At 34.4% G+C, this 12384-nt stretch overlaps 1 protein-coding gene across 1 annotated transcript in view; it reads left to right on the forward strand.

Moving 5' to 3' along the window:
* LOC143227486 (uncharacterized) overlaps positions 1–3910 on the forward strand; it is a 37721-nt gene extending 33811 nt beyond the window's left edge. The window contains exon 2 of the mRNA XM_076458928.1: positions 3465–3910. Coding sequence (XP_076315043.1) covers positions 3465–3910 — 446 coding nt within the window. The remainder of the gene's footprint in view (positions 1–3464) is intronic.
* Positions 3911–12384: the final 8474 nt, after the last annotated feature.

Consider the following 12384-nt stretch of genomic DNA (forward strand, 5'->3'; position numbering starts at 1 on the left):
CTGGGAATCTACTCCTCACAGTGAAGAGAGAGCACAGATAGTGAATTATTAAGCTTTGCGCTAAAACAAACAAACTGATAAAAAAGGAGCTAATACTGCGTAGTATACATGTAGCTTGGAGGTTTTATACTAAACCTTATTCATTAAATTGTGACAAATTATTGCTTTTACTGTGTTTTTTAGGATCGTGGTTTCGCTTGTTCTGAATTTCGAAGAAAGCTAAACAAGAGCTATATGCGCTAGTCGTCCCTAATTTAGCAGTGTAAGAGTAGCGGGAAGGCAGCTAGTTATCACCACTCACCATTAGCTCTTAGGTTACTCTTCTACCAACGAATAGTAGGATTGGCCCAAACTTTATAATGTCCCTTTCATCTGTGGGGACATAGCGAGTCGAGCTTCCTAAACACCTGGCCATTTCCTGTGCCTTTTAGTATTTTGTATCACTACGGTGTGAAGTGCTTAATGGAGCTGGGCTTGGCCTAGCTGTTAGCATGCAAAGCTGTAGATCAGAAGGTTCAAGATTGAAATTTGAAATTATTCGCTGTTAATTTCTCGTATCATTACTATGAGAAACTAGTTTTATTAGTAAGAAAATACTAGGTTGAAATATGCGTTATCATAATGTTGTTCCACTGTCAATCCGCATCTGTTTTCCCATATAATTTTGTTGGGAGCTGAACAACTAAATGGTCATTGAGTGGTAAGGCTTGTATTTAAATCTGCGAAATGTTGACCCTTGAGCGACCTTATTACGTACTGACAGAAAGTTGGCCCACTTCGATCATAATGATTGTTTTGTTTTAGAATTAAGCACAAAGCTACACAATGGGTTATCTGTGCTTTGCCCACCACGGGTATCGAAACCCGGTTTCTAGCAATGTGAGTCCACAGACATTCAGCTGTGCTACTGGTTAGCTGGTTAGAATGAACCACACATCAGAATTACGACACACGCACATGCAGTGTAATGAAATACCTTTCCTGTCCTAGTATAAACCTTCACAACTGCACTGGAGGGGTGTGACATAGATAATGTTGTTTTCATACAAGCCACTTAAGCTGTAGATACCACAGACGATGGGCGTATTAATTTATTACATCGGTTATTAGGCACTTCCAATTGTATATTATGTGCAATATCTCAAGTTAAAAGCACGTAAGTACAAAATGATTACCTGTTATCACTTCATGAAATTTACCAAAAACTTCCATTATTTTCCATTTGTATTAATCTTATCTCGCGTACCGTCATGAATGTCTTTGTGTTTTTACTGATCTCTATTAAAACTAAATAAAGAAATATATGAAATCCTTGATTTTCCACGTAATATAATACAAGGTCCCAGTACTAATCAGTGACTCTAACTGCAGTGTTTGTAAGTTCGTTTGTGTGACACTTCTGCTATGAGGGACGCAGTAAACAGTAGAATATTATACATGATGGGGTGAACTTATTCAGTGCTTCTAGGGTTAAAAGAAATAATGCTTTAAACATTGAATATTGTTTATGTTCTTGTTTCATCATTATAAATTTCATGTACGTAAGTATTTATCGTTATAAAAATCAAACCAGGTTATAGAAATTATCTCCTTCATTCTTTCTTCTATTATGGTATTATACTCCATCATCTATAATGCATGCGATGTACCTGCTCCTGATTAAGAAAGTTTCTATCTTTTGAAAATGATCCGGTTTTAAGATTTATTTATAATTAGAATGTTTTACTAGCAATGACATACGAAGTGAACATTTTAACAGTTAACATCACGTCACTGGCTATAACGCTGTAGCAGGACCAACACACGCAAGACGGATTTCTACATCAACAAATGTCACTTATTAGATTTAATTTAGTGTTAGCAGCACTGTGTGCAGTGTGTTGTTTTATAGCTGTAATACTACCTTAATGTATAATTGTTAATTATTTTTTTCATTTTGTGACATAGGAAAGTATAGCCTATAACATAATAATAAGGGCAGGATAATTAAAGGAATACTGAAAAACAGAAAAAGTAGTTCTATATATATATATATAAATATCACACCTTATTTTTTTTATTCCTGGCTTCCTAGCGGTACGTCTGCGGACTAACAAAGATAGAAACTTGTTTGCTTCACAGTATCATCCCTAACCAGTTTTACTCCAGTAGCATATTTCTTCCAGATTGCATAACGTGAACAGATAAGACGAGGTTATTATAGTTAGGTTTTTGTTGCGTGTATAATTAATTTTAACATGTGGAATATGGAATTACGGATTTAACGTGTAAGCCCCTTTTAACCAAATCTCGCAGGAACAACACATATTTTAACTCTCACTAAGACATGTATAAAACCACCATTGTTTTAGATGGAGTTTTGAAATCTTCATGATATTTTTTCTTTCCATTCGTGTTTCCTTTTTTTGTTGCTTGTTTTTAATTAAGCACAAAACTAAAGCATGGGATGTTTCTGCTCTGCCCACCAAGGTTGCTGAAATCCGTTTTCTAACGTTGCAAGTTCACAGACACCGTTGTGACATTGGTTGTTGTTTTTCTTTTTTCTGGTAGGCTTAGATAGTTGAATAAACATCTATATTTATTTGAGGTTAAATAATTGTGTTTATATATATGTACACACACACACATATATATATATACAGTGGGCAATGTCTGAACTATATATTTTTATATAGTCATCCACAAAATAACTTAAAGGTAGCAATCCTAACGCCTGTTATTCAGAGTCCCTCTACTGTTTATTCAGTTAAACCATTTTCGGGGAGTTATATATCTCACACAATACTCATTGAGTTAGGGCAATTTTGGGGGATCATACATGTCGTCAGTTACTATTGATCACTTACCATTCAGTTAGATCGGTTTCAGAAAATTCTACAACTCATGAGTTACCCCGATTAGCTTGACACTGAGCTAGGCCGGTTTCGGAGAATTCTATATTTCTCTTACTCGAGATCCATTGTCATTAAGTTAGTTAGTCTGGTTTTGGAAAATTATACATCGAATGAGACATTCTGGATCACCTAATATTCAGTTACATCGGTTTCAGGGGGCTCTACATCCAATTATTTACTCCGATTAGTTTGCCACTGAGTTAGTTCGGTTCCGGAGAATTTAACGGTGTGCTTTGCAAAATATTCACCCCCAAGCAAAGTTTCCACATTTTGTTGCCATCTGAGCTTGCATTCATAAAACTTTCAAATGGAATATTGTATTTAGAATCTACACAATGCATTCCAAACTGAGAACACTAAAAACACTCTGATACTTTGTAAGTTAATTAGATTTTCAAATAAAATTAAAATATTTACAGCTGCATAAGTGTTCGACTACTTTGTTACGAAACCTTAAATCAGTTTAGGTGCAGAACATTAACTTGAAAGATCACAAAATTAGTGTAATGGTCTCCTTCTGTGTGATGAGAGTGGTTTAACTTGACTTCAGAATAAATGCATCTTTTCAAGCTGCAACTCGCATGCTGATACGACAAACTATGAAGGCCAAAGAGCTTTCAAAACAAGTGAGGGATAAAGTAATAGAGAAGCATAGATCAGGACAATGTTACAATAAGATTTCAAAGTCGTTGATCATTCCTTTAAGTGCAGTGAAGTCCGTCATTAGGATGTGTAATGTGTTTCGTAATACCCAGGTCAGGGAGCCATTCCAAACTAAGCAGGGGGCAAGCAGGAAATTGGTTAGTGATGCCACTGTGAAGCCAACAATGATTTTGAAGTATTTTCAAAGTTCTGAGATGGGAGTCATTGTTAATACATCGACAATACCCCAGTCCCTGTACGAAGCTGGTCTGTATGGGCGAGTGGCAGGAAAGAAGCCATTACTGGAAAAGAATCATCTTAAATCTCATATGGAGTTTGAGACAAAGCGTGTAAATGATACTGCAAGCATGTGACAGTGAAAGTAAACGTCCTGGATTGGCTCAGTCAAAGTCCTGACTTGAATAAATAAAAAATTAGAGCGACACTGAAGATTGCAGACCATCAAAATTTTCAACAAACTTATCAGAATTGGAACAATTTTGCCGGGAATAATGGGCATGTATTACACCATCTTATGGTGAAAAGCTGGTAGAAACCTATCCAAAAAGACTTGCTGCAGAAGGTGTTTCTACCAGTTACTAACTTTGGGGGCTTCATACTTATGTAATCAGCAAATTTCAATTATATAATTTTTTTACAGGTTTGGATGACACTAAACCTCCTTCAACATAAGGCCCGACATGGCCAGGTGGGTTAAGGCGTTCGACTTGTAATCTGAAGGTCACGGGTTCGAATCCTCGTTGCACCAAATATGCTCGCCCTTTCAGCCGTGAGGGCGTTACAAGGTGATAATCAATCCCACTATTCGTTGGTAAAAGAGTAGCCCAAGAGTTGGCGGTTGGTGGTGATGACTAGCTGCTTTCCATCTAGTCTTACACTGCTTAATTAGGGACGGCTAGCACAGATAGTCCTTGAATAGCTTTACGCGAAATTCAAAAACAAACAAACAAACCTTCAACATAACTGTTAACTTTAATCAATAGGGTTTTGAATAAAAACGAGTTCATTGAAAAAATTGTTTACATTATTTGTATTTCATCCAAATGTGGCATTATTGGTAGGGATGAATACTTTTGCAAACACTGTACTGTGAAGAATTCTTAATCTAATCATTTAGTCCGTATCATTTGCCGTTGAATAAATCTGGTTTCAGGAACTGTACATTTAACCAGTCACTCCAGATCATTTTCAATGAGTTAGGTCAGTTTGGGATAATTCGACATCTCATCATTTTTTCCAGATCGCTTGTGATTGAGTTAGATAACCCGTTTTGTTTTGTTTTGAGAATTCTACACCTCAGAAGTTACTCCTTATCTCTTGTCCGTTAGCTAGGCCTGTTCCAGAGAATTCTGCATTTCACTGGTTACATCAGGTCACGAAAATTATTCTTTTATGGCAGGCTGAATGTGCATCATATAGATATCTTGGCGATCTCAAAGTATTTGTTTATATTGATAAAAAACATACAAACTACCCTATGCTCACGTTGTAGTTAACCTCTAATATTAGTGTTACTTTGAAAGTAAGTGAAGTTTATGAAAACTGGGTTTTAAATCAACTCTTTGATCAATGTTCTGCATAAAGTTTTGACGTAAATACTGCATCAACCTTTCATTGTGTATTACGTTTCCAATATTTATGATTTAAAGCTGATACGTGAAGGTGTTTTTATTTTTATTTGATTTTAGTAGCTAAATCTTAATTGCTAAACAAAATTATGCTCGATTTTAAGTTGTTATTCTTGTTTATTCTTGTGCTTTTAGTACGTTTTACTGGTTTGTGGCAGAAGATCTGCTGTTCATATTTTATGGATTTACAACACTTATAAACTATTAATGAGCACTTTAAAATATCTGTAATTATATGATTCAGTGTTCTTTAAATATTTTGCCCTACGTTAACACTCGTGAAAAATCCAATCACATAACAACTGGAAAAACCAGTAACTCAAGGGAATCTTGATGTGCTGCAGAGCATTTGTTGGGCAAATTTTACTGGACACATAGAGGGTATTTATAACTATGAAACCCATTATAGAAATATTGTGATTTGTCAAAAAAAACTATAGTTGCCCAGTCATTTAAGATTCCATTTATTTGGCAACAAACTGTCCTGAGTGGGTAACACTTCTGTCACCCAGTGTGTTAAAAAAACACGATCTGATTGTATTTTTTTCCTAACCTTTTCCACAACGTTGCAGTGAACTGTAATATCTTCGTTACTGAATACGTCGATGTAAGTTCGACCCTCGAACTTTACTCACATGTAAACTAAGTCTGTCATCCACGACGAATACTAAAGTTTAATCAATATGTTTTACGTTGTGGTATACACGGTACAAACAGCTGAACAACTTCAAGTGACGTTTAATCTCATGTTAAGAATGTGATTTGATATCCACGTATATCTATATATATATGTGTGTGTGTGTGTATATATATATATATATTGCCTAATGTATTGCTACAACTCAGTTAAGAACATTAAAAATTACAAGTTCTACAGCGCCATTATCGATATACTTGAAACGAAGTAATACGTAAGAAATGTATGTAAATATTGAAAGACTTGTATAAAGAACAACAAACACGTTCAAATAATACAATCAGAAAACAACATCGAAGATTAAGACAAAATCGTGACAGGATCCAGTTTGTTCTGCCTCCTTAGATTGGTTATTGGAATAGATTTCTCAGCGATTTCGTAAATGTAACCTAAATAACTCTTTTTCCTCTCCATCAAAATATGGCGAAGAACAGTAACATTTCTTCTAACAGTAGATATGGTTTTATTTAATTATTTGAGTAAATCGAACTGTAAAAATCAAAACAAAAAATTAAAAAAATATGTTAGAAATATTCATCATACCAACACATTAAAATCGATGTTCTCAAATGTTTATTGTCTTTCGGACAATGTTGAATTGCATCAAGACCAAGAATAGGCTGTATTCATAAAAATACCGTCCATTTTTACCTTTGCTTTGTAGCTCGAGCGACAAGTATAGTTTTAAAGTTAACAGTTTGATATGTCTTTCAGACGGGAGACAGCTGTTTTCACCATTGTCAGTATTTGTTACTCAAACTTCGAAATATCACGCGAATATTGTGTTTGTCTTGAATTTTGATAATTAATTTTGGCACCAGAATCTGTTCAGCATATTTTTTTTTCTGTACTACATGTTTATATGTCCGTAATATGGTTAATTTAACTTCAAGAGAACGTAGATCATTTCCATCAGTGACCTTTAAACTCTGTTAGAATCATATTTCCTTTTCACTTGGCCACTCATTAAGAACTGTACAATAGTAAGGAAGAAACAAATAAGCTTAAAGTAAGGTAAAACAGTGTAAACGTATGATATCAACTTTGTTTTTGTGGAATACCGAAGCAATGTTCGTTTACAGTACAGCGCTTTTAAGCTGACTTTAGAATGCCCATTATATCAATGATGAATTGTATCATCAAATACCCAGTCTTGTCTTAAATGTTTTTGTTTTTCTTATTTGTAGTTAAAAGTTATTGAAAAATTTTGCATGTTCTGTTGTAGAGATACATGTCAGGAGTTAACATTATCATTGTTCTATTGTAGAGATATATGTTAGGAGTTAACATTATTATTGTTCTGTTGTAGAGATACATGTCAGTAGTTAACATTATCATTGTTCTATTGTAGAGATATATGTTAGGAGTTAACATTATTATTGTTCTGTTGTAGAGATACATGTCAGTAGTTAACATTATCACTGTTCTATTGTAGAGATATATGTTAGGAGTTAACATTATTATTGTTCTGTTGTAGAGATACATGTCAGTAGTTAACAGTATCATTGTTCTATTGTAGAGATATATGTTAGGAGTTAACATTATTATTGTTCTGTTGTAGAGATACATGTCAGTAGTTAACATTATTATTGTTCTGTTGTAGAGATATATGTTAGGAGTTAACATTATTATTGTTCTGTTGTAGAGATACATGTCAGGAGTTAACATTATCATTGTTCTATTGTAGAGATATATGTTAGGAGTTAACATTATTATTGTTCTGTTGTAGAGATACATGTCAGGAGTTAACATTATCATTGTTCTATTGTAGAGATATATGTTAGGAGTTAACATTATTATTGTTCTGTTGTAGAGATACATGTCAGTAGTTAACATTATCATTGTTCTATTGTAGAGATATATGTTAGGAGTTAACATTATTATTGTTCTGTTGTAGAGATACATGTCAGTAGTTAACATTATCATTGTTCTATTGTAGAGATATATGTTAGGAGTTAACATTATTATTGTTCTGTTGTAGAGATATATGTTAGGAGTTAACATTATTATTGTTCTGTTCTAGAGATACATGTCAGTAGTTAACATTATCATTGTTCTATTGTAGAGATATATGTTAGGAGTTAACATTATTATTGTTCTGTTGTAGAGATACATGTCAGTAGTTAACGTTATCATTGTTGTAGTGTAGGAATACATGTCAGTAGTTAATCTCGTAATTGTTTTTTACTAACTTATTCTGTTGCTCCCTTTAATACTTCAAGTGAAATTGAGAGTACAGTTTCGAGACCACAAACTGTTTTTTTTTTTTTTGTGTATACTATTAGCATTTCGGATACTTTACAGTGGAGATAACCTGACCACTAATGAAAGAAAGAGTACGTGAGGATTCTGGTACAAGATTGTTCATGAGTAGTGGATTAGAACACAGTAATTATTACGAGATTTCAATTTTAATAAAAGTCGGAGTGCTGTTTAAAGATTTAAAAAAAAAATCGTGGACATTTCAATACCGCCTTGTTTTATTCCATATAGTTTCTTACAGGCTGGGCATGGCCTAGTGGTTAAAGTGTCGGACCAAGGATCCTTTCGGGCCTTGGGTGTGTTATAAGAGTGATGGCTAAATTTCACTACTGAATTAAAATTTGCGTAGCTTTTTACGAATAGCCTGTACAAAATGACTTTTCATAAGCATAAACAAAGGAGGTAATAACTTAGAAAATGGTTTGGCATATCTGCAAAACTAAAATTTACTTTTTGAATGCAGTTACATTAATAAAAATTGATATTTGTTACTCTTAATACGTGTTAAACTATACAGCACTAATGTGTATTTAACACTCTACAGTTTGAATTTTATGTGAAGTCATCCTTAAAAGTGTATTATACAGTATACACCATAAGGTGCTATTTAAATAACGTGAAAATATAGGCGTAATAAAACATGCTTAGATGTGTAACACTTTATACGCATGTTTTCCTGAAGACTTGTTTTTCTTACTTATCATGGCTGATTCAAGAAATTATCTTTAATACAATAAATTATCAACCAACGTATTAGGATTTCTGTTGCTTAATAAGACGTAAACATATCCACATATATCTTCCTAGTTTTTGGCGATGCATCTTCTTTTAGGTCATAATAACTGTTTATCTGAATTGCACGTGTGCAACAAACGGCTATTACCGTCTTAAACTAAGCGTTGAAGAACATCGCGGAAATCGTTTGGTTTGGTTTGAATTTCGTCCAAAGCTACAAGAGGGCTATCTGTGCTAGCCGTCCCTATTTTAGCAGTGTAAGGATAGAGGAAAGGCAACTAATCATCACCACCCACCGCTAACTATTGAGCCACTCTTTTACCAACGAATAGGGGGATTGAGCATCACATTATAACGCTCTCACGGCTAAAAGGGCTAGCACGTTTCGTGTGGCGGGGATCTGAACCCGTGACTCTCATGTTACGAGCCGAGCGCCCTAACCTAATGGGCTATATCAGGCCCATTGGGAACAGCCCTACAACAATATATTTATTTGTGTGTGTGTACATATATTTGCCATGAAAGGGACTGAAAACCATTAAAATTATCTTTATACTTTCAATACAAGCCTCGCAAATAAAGATAATTCGGAGATTCTGATTATTTTATGAATAGTGCTGAAGTCGTAAATGTGGTGAAACAATCCGACGATAGAATGTAAATATCAGGTAAAATTTGAGACAAATATTTTTCTGCGTACTGTTGGTTCTTAGATTGAAATTGAGTGAAACATTCTTAAGTAATTTGAAAAACAAAAATATATGAAGGAACTGAATAACATTTTTATAATAACAGGCGACTATTCATTACAAGTGATTTGTGTTTCTTGCAGAAAATATAACGATATCCTATATATGGTATTTTTACAAGTTTTGTGTTACGTTAATAAGGATGAAGGGTGCTATAGATGATATGCTAAGGCGCTTGCCAGCTAGGAAATTATACGAATGAGTAATATTAAGAAACAAATAATATATGTTTTTTCGGAGATATGGTTGTTGTATCTTACTTGGAATATCTACATATTGAATGCATCGATATCACAAATGAGAAACGTCATTATGGAAATTATAGCCATTGAAAACAGGTTAAATCATTTTGTTGACAATCTGTACTAGATTACATGGTAGTCTTTTTGTCATTAGTTGGTGGCTGTAACATGAAGAAACTAAATCTTTGGAAGGTGTGCTTTGTGTTTTCATGTTGATCAGAAATTGAATATTCAAGTGAAATAACTATTTTGCCATAAGCTTCTGCGTAGTTGTTTTTGGTTTTGTTTGTTTGTCTGTTTGTTGACGCATTTAGGCATAAAATGTATCCTCTCTGTTTACGTACGGCCAAAGTATTTTTTTCTAAACTATAAATTATGTTTGTGTTTTCTTATAGCAAAGCCACATCGGTCTATCTGCTAAGTTCACTGAGGGGAACCGAACCCCTGATTTTAGTGTTGTAAATATGTAGACTTACCGCTGTATCAGCGGGGAACTACTATAAATTAAATCTGGTGGTTTCGCAAATCTCATTTCACAAGTATATATCTGCTCGTGAGGGCTAGGTGGTTAGGGCACTCGACTCGTAATTTGAGGGTTCCAGGTTCGAATCCCCGTCGCACCAAACATGCTTGCCCTTTCAGTCGTGAGGACGTTATAAGGTAACTGTCAATCCTACTATTTTTGGTAAAAGAGTAGCCCAAGATGTGACAGTGGGTGGTGATGACTAACTGCCTTCTCTTTAGTCTTACATTACTAAATTAGGGACGGTAGCGCAGATAGCCCTCGTGTGGCTTCGCGCGAAATTCGAAAAAGCAAAAAAAACTACTCGTGAGCGAAAAGGTAATGTGTGTACAAGTTGATTTATCAGTTACAAACAATAAAGTTGCTGAAAGAACGAGCATGGGTGGTGTAACGGGGATTCGATCCTGCGACCCTCCGATTGCGAGTCGAAAGCTCTAACCACCTGTGCTTGCACATCCACATCAACAGGTTTATTCTGACGTAACATGATCTCCTGCATAAAGTTTTAGAATATTCTTGTTTCTCATTTACATCTCTTTATATCTGCACTCGCAACTTTATTCTTAAGTATTTATTTCCAGTTTTGTTTTAAAATATGTAATTGGAACAACATTTCAGAACTATTTAAATAATTAAACGACCCTTTTTATTGGTAATTACTTCATACCTTAAGTATTCTAGAAGATGTCACGAAATGAACGATACTGTATCACAAGGTCTCCCAGATGCTCCGGAACATTCTCCACATCGTGACTAAGGCCTCTGTTCTCACACCTGATGAACGTATAGAAAATAATTTCGTAATTTTCATTTCAGACAAAACAAAACAGAAAGCTTAACAGTTAAACCAACAAACCTTCAAGTATAAATCTTCATTTATACAAAGAATTATTTATATTTTCTGCATCCCCCGAAACCTTTTCCAATCACCCCCATTAGTTTTAACCGATAGTTTATAAGCTATTGCTTTACGATTGCTTAGAAGAAAGTTCAGAACTTTTTACAACAATGCGTGTCTAAAGTTCTCGATGCAAGATTCTTGTAGCCTAATGTTATTTTGATAGTTATGATGTCCGTTAGAAAGTGATTTGTTACGTGGCGTTGTGTTGTTGGTTTCAGACAAATTAAAGAAGTCTTTGTTTATGTACTTGATGGTGTTTTGATTACTTTCTACAATTTAACCCGTATTGGAAAGAGATTGACTTTTTTATAAACCATAAGTGTTCTTTGATGAGCTGGCAAGTATACGGTAATGTATTCGGTTCTTCATTCTCTACCCCTATTTATTTATTTTGATACACACAGACACACGTGACATGCAGTATTTCGCCTGTGTGTGATGCTATGTATGCACCTAAGAAAATAACTAAGTAGAGTGTAGTCTATTATTTTGTCACTGGGATTGTACTTTAGTATATATCCATGATTTTTATATAGTGATCATTTATAGTCCTATTAGTATGTAGTGTTGTAAACACACAAATATGTATTTTGGCTATCGGCCAATTTTTACTTGCTTAGGTTGACTGGTTGCTTTGGAGATTCATACACGGCTACACAACAGTTATCTGCGCTGTTTATCTGTAATTTTCACCTGACAAACAAGGTGGAAGAATGTTACTCCCCCTATCTTATAATACACTCACGGCACCAAAAATCAGACCGCGATTTGAAAAAAAAAAAAGTGTCAGCGTGACTCAAACCATGGATCCTCGGATCCACAAACCGACACGTAAAAGCACCTAACCACGCTGGGCTTATGGATTTAAGTCTTGAACGTACGAAGTGAAATTTTTAGATTCTAAATTTGAATGGATTATGTAAACGTTACATTAAATATACCTTAACAGTGCATTAAATAGATTACATGCAAAAATGTAAATGTTAGTGTATTATTTTAAATACTGATCTGAATACACATTAACACAGTTCTGTGATGGTAATGTTTTGTATACTTGAGTACAGTGGATAATGTTTTCATCACACATCAG

This window comes from Tachypleus tridentatus, chromosome 9 (assembly GCF_004210375.1).
Source record: "Tachypleus tridentatus isolate NWPU-2018 chromosome 9, ASM421037v1, whole genome shotgun sequence".
NCBI classification, from domain to species: Eukaryota; Metazoa; Arthropoda; class Merostomata; order Xiphosura; family Limulidae; genus Tachypleus; species Tachypleus tridentatus.